The sequence below is a fragment of the Chiroxiphia lanceolata genome, chromosome 2, assembly GCF_009829145.1.
Source record: "Chiroxiphia lanceolata isolate bChiLan1 chromosome 2, bChiLan1.pri, whole genome shotgun sequence".
Lineage (NCBI taxonomy): Eukaryota > Metazoa > Chordata > Aves > Passeriformes > Pipridae > Chiroxiphia > Chiroxiphia lanceolata.
Window position 1 is genome coordinate 94,804,803 of NC_045638.1, and position 18,865 is coordinate 94,823,667.

Consider the following 18,865-nt stretch of genomic DNA (forward strand, 5'->3'; position numbering starts at 1 on the left):
ACCCCATACACCACCAAACAGACCCTTGTAAAACAGAACAAGGCACCATTGCCATAACTCATCTGGAACATCAAAGGAGACTGCTCCCTACTCAGCAAGGAACAGCACACATTTTTTTCAGAGGCTACGGGAAAATCCCTTCTGCAATTCCAGGTACCCTCATGGCTAGAGCAATCAGATGACCTACTCTCTGCAGCACTATCCTACAGAGGCCAGGCAGCAGACACAGGCAGGGAGGAAAGGTATGGCCTGTGACTAAAAATGGTTAAGAATGTGGTTGGAAGTCTCTTCCCATTAAGTCATTACTAGTTCATCTGCAAGTCAGACCTTCCTTCCCTACTCCATGGCTACAGCAAAGGGTGTTTTCAAAGGCGCTAACGCCTCAACTGCCAATGCCACACAACTGTGAACAGAGTTCTGCAAGATCAGGATGGGAGCACGGAGAAGCAGCCCAGATGCAGAGGTGATGAGTTGCAAAAATGTGGTTGTAAACACCCAATTATGTGAAGTGCTGCTGAGAAGACACTGGCTTGGGGGACACCAGTCTGACACCTCTCAGTGGTAAAGAAGCTGCTCTGGAGGAGACCCCTCATTACTTCAGGAACTTCACATCTGCAGATGCAATTAACACCCATTTAGCTGGCTATCCCAGAACTTCTCCGGACGGGAGACTAATCAATGCTGGTGCTCATCACATTTGGCGATGGGCGAGGACACACAAATTTGCATCAGGACGCCTTGAACTGATTTCAGAACAGAGAAAATGTATTTGGGAATGAGGCTAATTTCACACGGGCTGAAGGCTCCGGCGACAGAGCTGCTCCGCAAAGGCAGTGGAACATGCTGTTGTAGCAAGCTCCTGTAATCAAGGCAGCAGGGCAGTTAATAAGATGTTTTGCTACAGAACAACATAAAAACTCATCAGCTCAATCTCTTTCATCAGTGTGTATCACTATGGAAGATGATGAGGGTTGAAGAAACCCCAAAGAGAAAGGTGAGTCAGTGTAATTCCTCCGGTCCTTGGGAACACAGACCAACCAAACAGCACACAGGGCAGAAGGATGAGCCCTGAGTGCCTCCAGCAGGATTTAGCTGGGCAGGTACAGCACTGCACTAGTGTGCTTCTTCTGCAATCCCACTTCTGACTGCCCTACTGGAAACAGTGTATGTAGAGGATCAGTCACACTATGAATGACCAATGCAATTAGACACACATTATGAATTTCCTTCAGCAGAAAACAGCAAGATTTCAGCAGCTCTTGCCTCAGGGAAGAGATCCAGCGGCCTAAATCCACGGTTAGGCTGATATATTTCCACACTAGAAGCAGAAACAAAGGTGTCTATTCCATGGAAGCTTTCCTTTTGAGCAATAGGAAGATTTTAGGACAGCATGAGTGTTGACACAACTCCAGGCAAGAGCACTCTGTGAAATTCAAATGCTGACCCTGTGCTCTCAATTTAGAAAAAATTCACTCTGGATATGTGGGGGCATATTTGAGCAACAAGATCAGAGGCTTACAAATGCAGGCTGGAGTAAGGAGAAGCTTATTGCTACTCCTTAGCCCTCCACACACTCCCTCACTAGTGAACCCAGTCCCAGCAGCACCAAAGGACACTGACAAGAGAGCACTCATCAGATTAAATCGGTAAATACTGACAGCCTAGAGATCATAGTTTTCTAAGACACGAGTTCAACAGATAAAACCCAAAGGAGCTGAGTCGAAAGTGGCGTCACCTTCCGCCATGCAATTCTGTTTCAGCTCTGGTTTGTATTAAGGATAAGGGCTCATGCACCATCTAAGAAACAGCTACACTGCTGCCTCCAGTTCAGCTGAGAGACAGGCTGAATGCGTTCCCCTTCCACAGAACATGTCTGCATCTACTTCCTTTTGTGAGTGTGTTCAAGCCACTAGATTTCTCAATAAGGTATTGATAGTTCCTGCAGGGAAGGTACAGGCTTTTCAGACAGGTACATGATTTGAGGAAGCAGCTGCTCCTTTCCTGGATTTTTAAATCGCAGTTCAGCAAACATCCACACAAATGGAGATGGGTAACAGGGGTACAAGGAATTCTCAAGAATACTTTTACCATACAGAACTGCTATTTCTGAGTACTAAGTTTCTCTTGATTAGACTGACACAGCATCAACCAGCTCACAGACATCTGCAAAAGCTATACTCTGATTCTAAAGGCATACAGAGGCTTCCCCATCAGCTGGTTCATAAAAGGCAAGCCCATGCCAGAAAGGAGGACAGTGTCCTGGTTTTCTCTGGGATTGAGTTAATTTTCCTCTTAGTACCACTGATGTTTTGGTTGTTGCTAAGTAGTGCTTACTTTAAGTTAAGGACTTTTCATTTTCCCATGCTCTGCCAGTCAGTGAGGAGCTGCAAAAGAAACTGGGAGTGAGCATAGCCAGGACAGCTGATCCAAACTGGCCAAAGGGATATTTCATACCATAAAACATCATATCAACTGGGGGGAACTGGCCAGGAGCCACAGATTGCTGCTCAGGAATAGGTTGGGCAGCAGTGAGTGGGTAGAGAGCAACTGTATTGTTGATATGGTTTGAAGCTGGCTCCCTGCCAAGTCTCCAAACCTTACCACAAGAGTTCTCCCGCCCCCCCCCCCAAAACCTCAGGGAGAAGAGGGAGAAAAACAACCAAGAAAACCCGAAACGAGAGAGAGACAGCTAAAGTGATATATATAAATATATTTACACCTATATTACAATTATATACAATTAAAATATATACAATTTCACAAGGGAAAGGGAAGGGGGAAGGGAAAGGGAACAAACCAAAATAATATATATATATATATATCCCAATCAGTAGCCTGAGATCTAGTAACTAAAGAGTTAGCAAAGAAAATATCCCACCACTCTCCTTGGGACAACCGAGAGTCGCTCTGGAACGATCGCTGGCAACCTCTGTCTCCCAAGGTCGACAAGGCCTTACCAGGCCTCGCTCCCCAACCCGGCAGACTCAACAGCAGGGAACCTGCACCTCCAAACCGCCAGAAGGAAAGAGCATGAAGGCCTGCCCTCCTTTCTTCTTATAGTCTGGTTTATGTAAAAATTGTAGGGAATACTGGGTAAATCTAGACCCTTTCTTAGTTATAAACTGGTCACCAAAGAAGGCCTAGCCCAAACCACCACAACTGTACATCACTTGCCTTTCTTGGGTTTTATTTGTGTCTCCCCCCTCTTCATTACAACTGTTTTATTTTTTCATAATATAATTAGTATTATATTTTACATTACTTAAGATATTAAACTATTCTTATCTCAACCCACAGGTTTTACATTCTTTTCTGATTCTTGTCCCCATCGTACAGTGTGAGGTGGGGGGGTGTGACTAAGCAGCTGAGTGGTGCTTATTTGCCTGCTGGGTTTAAACCACGACAGCGAAGCAGACTGAACAAAGCTCTCAGTACTTTATACAGCACCAAACAAGATGAACTATCACGGCCCTGTTTCTCATATCCCTGCTGCAAGGATGAACAAAAGGGAGAAGGACCCACTCTCAGACATCTCTAACCTCAGAAAAATCAAGACTGTACTGCATCCCAACTTTAAGAAACGTGTAAGATCAGTAATTACCACGTGTTACAAGCCATTCATTTTCTTGAGTTGTCTAGACTAGCAAAGCTCTAGGGTGGGGAAAGAGTTTTCACTGGAGAGGAAAGGAATACGTTTAGCACCCTAACTAGAAGAAGGAGGGTTTTCTCCGGCAAAATCCTTCTTACATAGTTTCTGAGCCATACGGACAAGTACTGAACTATGGATGACGGGCATCATCAGAGTCCCTATCTGTAGGGACAAACTGAAGCCTCAGCTGCAAATCCAGGCCTCAGCCTGCAAAACTATCAGCCTGTCAACTGAAAAGTTATCTGCTGTTGTGCTCCCCCACCTTTGTTTCCCTTTGTTGTTGCTTTCAAAAGTCTCGAGACAGCATTCTCACCCAACCTCTTGCATTTTCCCAGGCTTGACCTTTCTTGAATATATACTGCTCCCTGCTCTTTATCCATACATACTACCATAAAGCATTTGCCCTGCATGACAACCCTTCCTACCAGGAGCAGCAAAGCAGTCAGTGAGCTGAGACTTGGCACCACACTCATTGGGACTCCTATTTAATTTTTAACTCCCCCTCCAAGCTCCTGAATCGATGCCAAAGGGAACGATCATTTTGGCAGTCAAGTCTCCCAGAAGAAAAGTTACAGCCAAAGTGCTGAGGGTGGGACCAAGCCAGCCTATTAATAGGCTGATTATAATATGAATTTGGGGAACTACTCCCAAACATGCTTACCCTCCTGGACCCAGGGCCCTCGGGGGTGGAGTGGAATACCTAACTCAGCACTTTCAAGTTTTTTTACTGCATTTGGAGCCAGGAAGGGTGGAAAATCCTGTCTGTACCCTGCCTCGCAAAAACACAGTTTGCCAGAAGGGCGGCTGAGCTATTGTTTTCTTTCCTTCTCCCCCAGAAAGCATGCTGTCCTCATACTTCCACAGCAGCTCCCTCTGCCTCATCAGAAAAGACCTAGAATAGGAAAGCTTCCATCTTGGATTAAAAAGGTTGATATCAACAATTTTCCTGTCCAAAGAAAAAACCAAACCAACAAAACAGAGCTACTCTAAGAAGCAACACTGAACAAGATAAGATATCTCAAGACCCTTCTTACCACCAGCTTCTTCCGAGCACACTGGATGCTGAGGAAGGCAAACTCCATGGATTGTCAGTGAACAAAACTTCTAAGATATTTGAGAGCATGAAGAGACAAAAGGTTTTGATTTCAGGACACAGTCAGGCTGCTGTACCTGTTAAAGTATGCTTCTTCCTTCCTTGTGGCAGCTCAGGACCTCTCCAAGACCCCTTTAAAAATGCTGGAATGAGGCAAGCATGCATGGTAGTTAAGAGAGCCCAAAGGCAGCAACAAGTGGTATATGCCTACTCCTAACTCTAATGACAGTTCAAACCACCTCTCCATCACGGTCACAAAGCTGCTTCTCTCCAGTCTTCCTGAAATCCAAACTGTTCTTGTGTGTTTCCACACTTTCCACACCATTCCAGCCCCATGCCTCAGCCAGAGACTCAAAGAGAGGCACAAGGCAGCCCCTTGTGACCCTGACTGACGTTTCAACAACAATCATGTCAAGACTTTCACAGAAACTCTGCAATATGCTGCAAAGATGTTCAAAAGTTCACATATTTTTCATGTTTCATATAAACATCTCACAATCCTAAGTCTTTAGAAGCTGAAGGAGATACCAATTACATTCAATTCTTACAGAGTTTGTCACATCCAAGCCACACTGTATCGAGATCAGAAGCTCTTACCATTTACACACAAGTAACACGCTTGTAGTGGGAGTAGGAGAGAGAACGAACTCTCCCTAAGCTGGGAGACCCTTGGCCACTGATCATACCTACAGTTTTACCTTTGCATCAGTAGAAATGGAAAGACACGAAGGCTTCAAAACACATGTCAATACACATTATACTCGTTTGTCAGAAACTAAGGGAAAAGCAACACTAGTTTACCATTATCAGACTCGCTTGACGAGACTCTTCCATAACACAAGACACTGAAGCATCTCTGTGCTGCATGGCTTGGATTCAATATACCAAACACAACTGAAATCAGCTGGCCAAAAAATGAGAAGTTATCAATTTTCATACATCTCAGATTTCACCCTAGGTTTTACATCTCTTTGCTGCCCTAGCATCACCCAAAACATTTCAAAAACCTTGCTGCAAAGAGAAAATTGGACAGAACATTCTTTCTAACACACATGCTATTAAATATTTAGGTCTTGACTCTCAAGCAAATTCTTTGCCTCCACGATGGCAAGCTAGACATGCAGACTTTGGCAGGCATTGGATCTCAATTCCTCTAGCACAAACCCACAATCTACCACCAAGCAACTAGCGAAGTCTCTCAAACCAAACCTGCACACTGTGTGTGTGTATATAGGTGTATACATACACATACTGAGCTTTCTCTGCAGAGTTCACTTGTGAGACAACTGCCTCATCACACCTCAAGGCACAAAGCTGTGGCACACAGGAACTCTTTGGTAGTCATCTCTCCATCTTCCTGGTCTTAAAAGCTATGCTGGATCACTTACCACAGAGGAATTAAATTAAAAAGAAATAAATGATTTCACAAGAAAATCAAATATTAGTTTATTTTTTTGAAATCCTGAAAGCGACCTTTTATTAAATCAATGGGAGCACTTCCATTACAGAAGAGGGGCTCTCCTTCACATTTTACAGAGAAGGAAAACACAGGAGAGTCCAGACCTAGTTCATCCAAAAGGCCTCAAGTTCTTCCATTAAGCTAGAAACAATATCCAGGAGTCAGCTCCCAGACTTGAGCTTCAACCACTAAATCTGCTTCAAAGCAATTCCATTGCTAAGCTAATGGCTGCAGGAGACTATTCCTACATCCACTTAAACCAGCAGATGCTAATCTCTTCATCTGCCACAGAAACGCATGCCATAGGGGTCTGGACAGGATAAGCAGAACAGATGTTGAAGTGCACATACAGTCTGGGGAATCATCTTCAGAGCTCAGCTTCACAGGACACAGGAACTAAGAGATTTCTGGAGCGCTTCAGAGGACACAGGAACTAAGAAGATTGAGACACTGTCCTTTCTTGCACTGTTGCTGAGGGAAGAATTAGAACCAGCAAGAAGGTGGAAGCAGGCATGCATGTTTTGTACCTACAGATATTGCACAGCTCCCAGACAGTCCCAGATACATCTGACCCAGCAAACTGATCCATACCTAATGACAAAAAGAGCATCATGCTACAAAACCAAGCCAGGAGCAGCACAGTACTGCCAAAAAAAGCATCCGCATGTGCCCCAGTACTCATTACAAATATTACTCCTAAATGCCTGAACTGCTAGGAGACTTTGGCTGCATCAAAGCAACTGCTTTAACAGAACTAAACACTATTTACCTCAAGCCAACACAAAACTGCAAAACACTGCCAGTCTTAGAAGCAGGGAAAGAGCCCCCAGTCACCGGAAGCAGCCTTCAGATCCCATGGGGTTGCTACCTGGAAAAGCCCTTCACGGTAGCCACAGCCTGTCACAGTAATAGGCTTCAAAGCACAAACACCTGAACACAAGTGTTTCAACTGGCCACAAAAGACACACACATGATCCAAACGACCACATTTGACCTGACCCAAGGGACCTTTACATAGATTCCTTGCAAGGGTCTTGGCTGCACAGGGTAATGAGGAAAAATAGGTATTTCCAACAGCACGTTAGATTGCTGAATGCTTTCTCACACAGGAACACTTCCTTCTTCCTTCAGCCCCTGCCACATGGACTGGCCTGCTGTCAGGGGGCTCTGAGTTATGGTCTGCACAGCCTGAAGGGCTGCTCTCAAAGCAGAGCCTGGCCCATGCAACCAAAAAGCACAAGCCAGACTCACAGCTCTCCACTTCCCTCCAATAAGGAGACAGGGTAAGAAGCCCAGAGAAGGATTTTGAAGATCTCATCAGGTGTAGCCCAACGACCATCCTAAGGTCGTGACATCAACTCTTTTCACTTACAGAAACGCACAGGACTCCTCTGAAGCAAGGATCACCTCTCCCACACTCAAAGAGGGGAAGAGAAGTTCAGTTTGGTAACTTCGGAGGGACTCTAGGATTCTTCTGGGGGAAGACTCAGAAACCAGCGATACAACATACTCAGAAGCAGTTGCTGCTTTGCGCTACAGCACAGTCACACTGATCTACGATGCTGGACCTTAAGGGCCTGTACCTACCTCAGGTGTCCCAAGCTGTAGTATCGCGACTCTCCGTCCGTTGATCGAACCACCTTGACAGTGAACATGGGCTGCAGCTGCCGCAGCTCCAGCAGCACAATGGCCAGGTAGTGAATGAAGAGCAGAGCATCCACCAAAGACACTGCGTACTGCACGATTCCTTGGTAGTTGGTGTCCTTTGAGTCCAAGATGCGAACGCCGTAAAAGAGCCAGTAGGAAAACACAAAGAGGAATATGAGGACCAGCAGAAGGGCCCGAAACACGAACACCCTTGGTAGATCTGCCTTGGGTTGGCGAAAAAAAAGAGCCCAGGTCCCAATCAGAAGAATGAGGAGTTTAAATGCCACAGAGATGAACAGTCCCTCACAGACAGTACCACATGGCTCCAGATCATCTCGCCACAGGATCTGGGGTAACAGAATGAAGGCAATGGGGGTAAGGAAGACTAGGAGTCCGAGAACAGCTGCCACTGTTAAGCCCAAGTAACGTTTGCAGTCCAACCCAACGCTGTCTTCCAGATCCTTACTGATCCGGGCAATGTCCTCCTGGGAAATACTGTGCTCAGAGGTGCCTGTGATTGCTGTCGTGGTCTCACCCCAGTTGTCATCCTGAGGGAGGAAGAGAGAAATAAAAATAACATTGAAACAATCAGGCTACTCTTTCCAGGTGTTCCATTTTTCTTGCCTGGAATGATAGCTAAGTCCCAGAAAAAATATATAGCAAGATCAACATCTTCAATATATTGAATAATCAACTCTGACAATTAGCAAACGTTTGGAAACAACAGCATCCTGCCCAAACCAGTGACTATAAATATTAGGTGTTAAAAACCCCTAACTATAGAGCAGGTAGCTCAGCTTCCTGTGCCACTCACTGTACTCCAGAGGTTCCTCTTCCAGCATGCTTAACAAGTAACATGACATAAGTCTTGGAAACTGTAGTAATCATCAGTTCCCATGTCCAGGGCAAGGACTAGCATTCTTCCAGCCCACAAATTCTGCGGTGCAAGTGCACCACAAAAGCACCTGGAAGGGAAATTTTCATTTCACTGTTTCAAGCCAGTTGTTGTTGTTACACAATCAAAAACATGTTCACACATTATTTTTCCATCCGTAACAGAAGCAACCACACCTCCAGCAAGTTCCTCCACTTCACTGTCTTTTATTCTCCTCTACAGTAGTACTGCCCTCAATAGCTGACAATGTAATAAAAGTTTAGTTAAACCAACAAATTACAGAGGATATTTTCAGGTACAGGGCTTTTAAGTTTAGAGGATCCTAGACTGCCAAGTAGCTCTGGTATTACAATCCAGGACATTGTCAGACGCCACTTATCCACAAAGCAGCTTACCTGAAACACAGTCACCACATAGGCAAGTTTCAGATTACATTACGTTTTCTGAAAGTCTCCTTTCTTCCCTAGCTAGCATTAGAGAACTTCTGCAAGTTGGTTCTCCCATCCCACGATGCCTCCAATTACTTGTTCCTGCTGCTGGCAGAGCCAAAGAGTTAGCCTGGCATGTATGGATTTGACTCACAGCTGCTGCCAGAGTGACTCATGCATATGAAGACTCCTGATGCTTCCCACAAATGCAAGAGTGGCAAGGCATGTGCTTTGTTGCTTGGCACCTGACACCTTTGTAGCTGCAATGCTCATTCAGAACCAAAGGTTTTTTCTTTTCCTCCTACTCTTCTCAGTGTATCTTCTGTAGCCTGTGTCATTAATAGGATTTACACCTTCCCCCAGACTTCTGCAACTACACATGCTGACCAAAACAATCTGTTTTAAAGACACAGGCACAATTTTAAACCTTTACTCACTTCTTTAAGAACTAGAGGAAAGAGTCTTCAAGAGTCTTTGGGAAAGGAATAGACTGACGCAGCACGTCTACTTTGAACAACTCTAGGGATTTAACTTCTAATGCACTCCAAGACATGAATACCTCCCATGCCTAGAGCAGTAGGGTTTTGAGGCAGACCAACCACAAATAGTCAGCATCTTGAATTAATATGAGAGGCTTTTTGAGTTACTTCTCACCAAAGCAGAGGCTCCAGAACAGATATCTGCATTGTAGTATGTCCCAAAAAGCAGCATATTCCTACCACATTTCCCTCTTTACCAGCGTCGCCAGTAAAGCAATTTAAGCATGTCAACTATTTTATGTTTATGCATTAAATAGTTTTGCATAGTTTCATCCATTTGATGAGCTGCAAAATTTTGCAGAAAAGAGAAGGGACAGAAACCAGAGCAGCTTAAGGCTACAGCCCAGAAGACAACAGGCAACAGTCACAGTGTACTGCTTAGAACTCTTCCCACTATAAGTGGCACAAGCAAAATTGTGCAATTATATGGAAACCATAGATTCATAGAATACTTTGGGTTGGAAGGGACCTTTAAGATCATCTAGTTCCAACCCCCCCCCCCCGCCATAATTAGGGCCACCTTGCACTAGACTAGATTACTCAAAGCCCCATCCAGCCTGGCCTTAAACACTTCCAAGGGTGGGGCATCCACAACCTCTCTGAGCAACCTGTTCCAGTGCCTCACCATCCTCACAGTAAATAACTTCTTCCTAATATCCAATCTACACCTTCCCTCTTTCAGTTTAAAGCCATTCCCCCTTGTTCTATCACTACATGTCCTTGTAAAAAGTCCCTCTCTGGCTCTCTGGTATGCTCCCTTCAGGTACTGGAAAGCCACGATAAGGTCACACCAGAGCCTTCTCTTCTCCAGGCTGAGCAACCCCACCTCTCTCAGCCTTTCCTCAAAGGAGGGGAAATATGACCCTAAATCTCCATTGGTACATGGTTGTTGGACCTAACTCAGTGCCCTCTGCTCCCTAGGAGAAAAGTCTGGCTCATGCATCAATTATTTTGCTTTGGCTTTAATTGAGGAGTTCTGTGTGAAAACAAGGGCTTAAAAATTCACCAGTGCCATTAGAACTATTCGAAATAATAGCTGGGACTCATGAAAACAAGCCTCTGATTACAAAATACCAGTAGATGAAGTGAGCACATCAGTAACTACATGAATACTGCTAAAGTACCACCATGCACAGTTTGGGTGGAAACTGCACAACAATATTTTTTTTTTAAAGGTAGAGGTGGAACCCCACAACCAAGATTTAACACACCCCAAATCCAGCTAGGAGGTACTGAAACTTCTTGCATTTTATGTCTTGCAGCATCAGCCATTCTTTGAAAACGAACATGCACCGTCACATCAACTAGTAGAGCAGAGAGAGCACTGGATCCATCCTAGGTACAATCTAAATGCAGCCCTATTCTAGTCTTTATTTAAGCCCATGTTCCAAGTTCACCCTCCTTCACAACTATTTCACACTAGTTTTACAATTCCTGACTCCTTTCCATATTGGAATTCTGATTCTAACATACTTTACATAAATACTTAGGGCAAATCCTGCTTAAAAACTAAAACATACATACAGGTGGAAAGGGTTGACCTGAATAATGCACAGTCAGATGACAGAAACAGATGTTTCTATAGAGCTTGGCAGATGACACTCTGGAGACAGAGGCAAATTAGTGCTCAAGGAGTCATCACATCAGCACTGGTGCAGTCAAAAATAACGCTCTCAGAAAAAGACAAAACTATTTGCGACCTTGGCTTTATGCATGAATAAAAGGTACCCATTAAACAGCACACAAGCAATGCTTTTTTCCTACTCATGAGCCAATAAGCCATGTGTTCTGCTCCCCAAAACACACTCCATGTTTTCTTTCACAAGCTCCTTACCTGGCCCTCCTCTGCCCGAGAGGCATCATTCCCAAGGAGCGGCTCTGCAGGAGGTGTCTGGATAGTGACGGACTTCTCAGATCGACTGCCATCTTTGCTTCGTGGCGATTTGTGTCTGTCCCGACTCCTTTTTTTCAAAGAGTGGAAGAGGAGAACAACATTACCAGTTACTGAAATGTGCTACAACTCTACCTGCAACAGGTGCCCTAAGCATTAGGTCATAGTCAAGCTTGCCCATCTCTTGATCAAATTTTACTCAATCTATGATAAAACACGCTTTAGAAGAGGTAGAAAGAGACCTTGCCCCGAGAGAAGCCTACAGCCTGGAGGCTGGGACAGACTACCCTCTCAGTGATAGGAGAGGGAAGGACAGGGGTACACACCCACCACCTCATGTTCTCTTAAAACAGCATTACATTCTCCAAGCAACTGGGAACTCCATTTGGGATCTACTGGTTTACACAGTTCTCCACCTACAATAAACTGTCTCACAGGGACATGTACAGCTAACACAAGGAACTAATCAATACAGCTTTAGTTCCTTCAGTGTAGAGTCTTGTCATCTATGACCCTAACACTGTAAGACAATTGGTGAAGTTTATTTCCAGTGGTTAATAACCCCAAGCTGACCTCTTACAAAGAAAGCAAGACCATCAAGGGTACCAAGCCAGTGTTTACTTTCAGAGTACCCTCACAGCTTCTCATCTGAGAATGTCTCAGGATGAATTAAGCCCTACTAATCTGCTCACCAATATTTTCCTCCCCCTTCTCACATGGACAGGAAAGCAGACTTTGCACCGGAGACTCTCACTGTGCTTAGGGACTGGCTTAATCCTCATGAGGATCCCAGCTCTGCTCTCTCCACTGCCTCTCTCTTGGAATAACCAAAGCCCAAAAGTATCATGGGATGAGACTTTTTCCAGTTTACAGTAAGAGGCTCTAGGATTTTTATGTTGTTTTTGGAACTCTGAAGGCATCTTTCCACATTCTAAGTTTAAAAGGGCAATCTGTACTGGGGGGAGGTGCTAAAGAAGGGAAAAAAGGCAAACAAGAGATGTTTTACTCAATAACTGGACTGTGAGCAAAGAGACTTCATTTCATGGAAGAATTCTTTTTCCAACCACACAGGGTAATTGCTTCCGAAATGCAAAATTGTTTTGGACCAGCTCAGTAACAAGTTGAAAAGACTGTAAGTGGCACACATTTTGCATGTAAAACTAATGATGATGCAGAAAAGAAAAAAAAGTTTCTATATAATCAGAAGTTTCAGAGCAGATGGGTTTTGAGGCTGTTTAACTACCACAACAGAAGAGGACTTGCTATTCAAGTTCAGAAAAATCTGACTTCTAATCCAATCAATGCTGATAAAGGAACTTGTTGCCGACTCAAGTGCCACTCAAATTCTATTTAAAAAAAACCCCAACACACTATCAACAGAGTAGCTAGGAGGAAGGTGAGGAGAAGCAGGAAACCTTATTATTACACAATAAAGAAATGGCACCAGAAGAGAAAACAACCAACAATTATCAGTTTTGGAAGTCTAACATATCTTCTCCCCAGAGACTGTACTCATCCCTTGTACTTTAAGAGCGTAGTTAAGTGATATTTTTGTTCTGTTGGCACTATGCCAATCTTCCTAGCCACATATAACCCAGCATACATCCAACAGGTTGAATTAGCAGCTGCCAGTCTCCTCACTGTGTTCCCTATGAGGACTTTCCACCTGTATCTCCTCCAGAGCTGTGGCCCCACTGATTTCATCCTGGCTTACAATTTTTTTCCCACTGGACATGTCCTAGCTTACAGTCGTAAGTAATTAAAAATAAACATTTCCTTACCCTTGTCTGTGAGCTTTTTTGGAGTGACCTGAGTAGTGGGAGTATCCCGAATATGTTGATTCTGTATCCATTGCAGCAGACATTGGGTCTGCACAGAAGGGGCACAGACTTTATTTAGAAAGTCAGTTCCTGGTGCTCCTGAGGTGGAGTCCGTGGTAAAAGTGCTTTCCTGGGTACTCTTTGCTTCCCAGTCATCAGTGAGATCTGGTCCTCAGAGACTGAGCAAGCTTCACTTTAAAAGGACTCCAATCAGAGGGGAGAGGAGGAAGGGTGCTTGGCTTCTTACAATTGACCTAAGAGAAGAGAAACAGGCATGGAAGTGCACTCAAAGAAAAGCAAGACATCATTCCTACTGCAGCAATTCCCTCACTCTGGCCACATGTCACCGCTTATCACACTGTGTCCGATTCGCAGACTTGTCCTGGTTGATACCTCTCTTTCCAATCTAGTGAAATGTACGCATTTGTAGAGCTTTAAATAAACTCAGTGGATCTCTGTTTTGCAGAGTCTAGACCATTCCTCTAGGTCACCTCTAGGACAGTGACTTGGAGAAGGCTCAGCAGCCTGGATACCAAAATTCACTCGAAAAAGGACCAGGCTTGGCTTTCACACCCCATCTCTTCACCTCTGTAACATACAACCCAAATAACCCCAGACTCAGAATGGGAGCATTATAGTCTATATATAGGGGAAAGGGTGGGGGGAGGACACTTTCCTAGAAGAAATGCAGGGGAGGATCAGACCACCATGTCTGAACCTGCTTTGTTTTCATAACTGCAAGGTGTGCCCATTATACAAGCATTAGTTGCTATACAATCAATGGCACTGCGAACACCTCCCTCTCTTTGTAACCTTTGCCTCCAGAAGCTAATTTGGGCCTCAAAGAATTCAATTTTATTAAAAATTATCTCTATATATACACATACTAATAACACTGGGGAGAGTTGATTAGAGATCACATCTAGCTTATATGGGCCAACACTTCTTACACTGTACTTTCATCTGGAACACTAGCTCAAGTCACATCTGTAAAGGGCAGAGGAGGGTTATGATTTTTGGAACAGGAGCAGAACAACATCAGAACAATTCCCAACTGTAACATGTTAAAACCTCTGAACCCTGTGGGGAAGAAAGGTAGACAACAGCCCACCTTCCAAACCCACCATCCTGCATTCGGCGAGAAGAGAAACGGAAGGGAGGGGACTTATGGAGTTAGTCAGTGGTTTGGGGAAATGCATGTAAATGATGAAAAGGGAAGAGCTGCAGCAATGGACAGAGGTACCGCGGTGCAGCCCACCACTCCTTTGGCACACAGAAGCACTCTCACATGCCTTCTGCCCAGACAACTGCTGCCTCCAGTCAACACAGGACTACAACTGTACTTTCAGAGTGGGCAAAAGACCACTTTAACTTTAAATTAGATCTCTGTTATTTTCTGCTCACAGCACTTTTCAAAGCTGTGAGCAATAAAACAGGCACTGCTTTCAGCCCTCTCCCTCCCAAAAGACAGAGGGACAAAAACAGAAATCGTGCTTTGGCCAACTACTCTTGCCAGCCGTAAGACTCCTCCACTAACACCTCCAGAAAAGCTTGTAACAGAGCAGAGAGCTCTACCACCTCAAGCTGTGCCAAAGAACAAAGCCTCTTCCCAAAAGGTTCCTTGGCTGGTGGTGCAATCTGCAGTGAACTAAAGAAGCATTCCCCCTGCATCTGGAGCTGCAGGTATTTGCACAGCACTTGGGCTTGCCAGGGCTCTTGGAAAGGAGAAGGCCGTGGGGATCTTTTGTGTACCAGAATTCTCAAGCTCTAAGGGCATAGCATGCCTTCAGAAAACTTAAAGGCAGCAGAGAATATAGAAAGGACAAATACGGATGGGAACCTAAGGCCTGGTTTTGGGAGGAAAGGAATAAGGATGGATTTAAACATAGTGAAACATAAAGCCAAGGCACAGCACAGTTTGGAAAATGGCATCATTAATGTAACAAGAATAAAAATCTCCCAGCCTAGGACGTGATATTAACACTTGTTAACTCCCTAGGTTTGCACACAGCCTGTAGCTTATGGCTCCAGCAATAGGCTGGGACTCATTAAAGCTGATTTTTTACCTCTACTGTCCTGCTAGGCAACCAGAGAAAAATCTTTCCTCTTTGTTTATCTTTCTCTGATAAATGGGGCTGAGGCCATTCAAAAAACACTATGATATCAACAGAGGAGATGGCTACACAGGATTTTGCAGTCATTAGGCATTACAAAACAGAAACACCCTCAGCTGAACAGGTGACAAGTATTATAGTCTTAGACCACAGTTTGTGATGTTACTGGGGTACCTTTGAGAATCACTAGCTTCACAGATACACACCACTGCATTATATGAATAGGAAAAGCAAGGAATGCTGCTGGCATACATGAGTAAGGGTTAGGTATTTTTCCTAGGCCTCTAGGAAAGTATAAATTCCCAGCCTTTTCCTCTAACCACACAAAAGAATTTTCCCCCAAAATCCCAGATAAAAGAATCAGAGCTGAGACAGGGACTGGGAACAGAACTCCTCTTCTGACCCCTCTCGCCCAATCAGCACAGGATCACACCTCTCTGGAGGCATCAGGGAACATTTCAGCAGGCAGAGGCTGCTGTGGAAATGCACAGGCTGCCTAGGCAGGAACCATGAACAAGCAGTGCCCATCTGACCGCACATGAAGTAAGGCAGTGCTGGGCACCAGGCATGGGAAGACCAACACAGGAACGTCAGGGCAGGCTGGATCATGCAAACTTCCATTTTCTGTATAAACAAGAACAATGGTTTTGACACAGCTCTGTGAAAAGTCAACAAGGCAGCCCCCAAAAAACATTAAGTATCCTGGATCACTGTCAAAAGCAGTAATCTTAGAGGTATTTTCCAACCTCAGTGATTCTATGATGAACTCAGGGACTCCGCACCTCCTCCTTGCCCTGACCACAGGACACACCAATGGCTAAACAGATATTCCTGCCAAGGCACTTACACAGGGCTGCCAGGAACAAAATATGTCTGCCCAATCTCAGCTGGAAAAAGCAGAAGACCACTGTCTAGTGCCCAGCCAAGGCTGACTGTCAAGAAGGCTTCCTAGATTTGCTCAACAAAGAATAGTCTGGACTGCTAGCTAGACACTCCGAGCAGGATGAAAGGAAGAAACCAAGGAGGGAGGAGTGCAGTCCAAACACACCCTCCTCACAGCCTAGCCAAGCAGGTTACCCACCTCCTGCTGTATTTTACAGCAGGAAGGGGGAGCAGCCTTACTCCAGAAAAGCTTCTGAAACTACTGTGGAAGAGGTAAGGAAAGGATCAAAAGTCAACTAACATGCTAAACTGCGTCTCCAGGTTGAAGCTCTTTCAATGACATAAACAGAAGACAATCTTGGATTAGCCACCACCCCAATAGTGCCCACCACTGGAGCCTGAGCTCCAGTGGCAAGCTGTACATGTATCCTTCATAACACAACCATATCCACACTAAGCACAGTCTTTAAACTAGTAAGTCACTTAATGATTCTTACCCTGCCCCTCTGGGCCAGGACAACTGTGCAGCAACCCCATCATTTGGGGCCTCATCTCTTCACAAACAAGCGTGAATTGAGAGTCCTATTTAGCCAATTGAAATGGCTTCACAAAAGATCATTACATCTCACAGGACTCCACTGAAGGCATGGCCTGTTTGCAGAGCTTCTGGCCCTGCGTGAAACAAAACTCTTTTGGCCTGAGGGTACAGTTGCACTCTATTTCAGCTGTTGACAAGAAAGCTGGTGTAAGTAGCTTCCACCTCCGCACCACGGTTCACCACTCTTGGTTGTGTCAACACAATTCTCAGCAAGCAAACAGCACTGCTGGAAAACAAAACAAAAAATCCCTTTTCTCCCCCCTGCCACGCTTTTGTCTTGGATCCTTTTGGTGACCTAGTTCACAGCACAGCCCAAAACATCAAAACCAACACCAGGGTGAATAGCAGCACAAGCGAACAGCTAGAGGGGAGATGGGAATGCCTCCTCCGTTCCAGTCACGACAATTGTATAACTGCACACCCAGCACTTTGCTCCCAGTGGGGCCAGCACTCTCACTTTGCCTTTCCCTTACTCACTGATAACAGGAGGAGGCCAAGTACTAGATGGAAAACAATGGTAAGGACTCTCCAAAGGAAATTTTGTGACCCTGTCCTAGCAAGGAGGACTGCTGCATCCTGCACAACAGTGAAGAAATGCAGTTACCCCTGAATACTGCAGAGATCACTGTAATTACAGTTTCTAACAGCTACAGAACTCATTGTAACTCCCTCTTTTCATTTACTCATAAATCTCAAGAAGAGTTCTTTTGAATCGCTATTTTCCACGCTGGAAGCCCAATCCCATTTCCAACGAAGTCTGCTTTGTGATCGTCTTCAAGGGAGCACAGTTTGGCTCTCAGCCCAAGAGAAATTTAAAAGAGCAAGTTACATCTTTAAATCAAAGAGAGTAAACATGAACAAGAACACTCTTTTACATCCCATGCTTTCCCAATGGATTTTCCCCTGTGAAGTTGAGGCAAATAACCCCAAACCAGCTCATCTTTGAAATCCTTGTCTGCACAGTTTCAATCTTACTCCGTTTAAAACTTGCAATCAATTAGAGTTGATTTACCAGCCTGGTTCATGAAGTTATATTTTTTTTGGAAGTGCCATCTGGAGCACAAGCAGTCACAAGTGTCTGTGAGGATGTGCGCACACTCGGCTCCAAGCGCTGTCAGCCTCGCTTGTTAAACAGCACCAGCTGTCTATAGGGTAATGGATGCCCACGAGCTATCGCGCCGAGAAATCTCTTTTCTTCGTTTAGTGGAATGAAGAGCTTTGCAAATTAAACACACAGAACCCCAAGCGCTGAGCTATGGGACAGCGTTAGGATTCAAGACTAAAAACAATTAAAAGACGGCTGAGCAGTGGGGAAGCCTTCCAACTCTGGCACTAGCTTGGCTGCACGGTACTGCTGCAGCGTATTCCTATTATTCACTTCAGGAAAATGAGAAGTTGCGTAACTTGCTATGTTCAACTGCATATATAGTAAGACCTATGAGCAATGCCACAGGAACCTCTTGCTTTTGAACTTCCTGAGCAGGCCCCAATCCAGCAACTTGATCTGTAAGCACAAAAGTTCTACTTGCAGAGCCAAGAGATTCAGTTTTAACGGCCAACGAGCTTTGGGAAACAAGGTTCTTACAAAAGTTTCCTATTTATGTTTGCATGTCATTAAATAAGGTTAATTTTGGCCTTTTACTCTGAGGTGATGGCTCTTGATTTGCAAGCCCCTTATCCTAAAAACAAAAAATAAAATGTTCAGTAGTCAGCAAATCCAAGCCCTCTAGCAATAGGTTCTCTTTTCTTTTGCTCCTCAGAGACTCCTTAGAAAGACTTTATAGATCCCTTGGAATTTCCAGCCCCTAGGTTGACAATCATTAGCCCATGACGTGGATATTTCAAAAAGA

At 44.6% G+C, this 18,865-nt stretch overlaps 1 protein-coding gene across 6 annotated transcripts in view; it reads right to left on the minus strand.

Annotated features, from left to right (window-relative positions):
- VANGL1 (VANGL planar cell polarity protein 1) overlaps positions 1–18,865 on the minus strand; it is a 48,537-nt gene that overhangs the window by 25,486 nt on the left and 4,186 nt on the right. For 5 of the 6 annotated variants that reach the window (XM_032681074.1, XM_032681077.1, XM_032681073.1 and 2 more), the window contains exons 2-4: positions 13,383–13,675; positions 11,545–11,671; positions 7,789–8,396 (exon numbers count right to left, since the gene is read on the minus strand). In XM_032681074.1, the coding sequence (XP_032536965.1) occupies positions 7,789–8,396; positions 11,545–11,671; positions 13,383–13,465 (818 nt within the window). In that variant the 5' untranslated portion in view covers positions 13,466–13,675. Of the gene's footprint in view, positions 1–7,788; positions 8,397–11,544; positions 11,672–13,382; positions 13,676–16,073; positions 16,093–18,865 lie in introns of those variants that run through there. The other variant, XM_032681079.1, reaches the window with a different exon arrangement.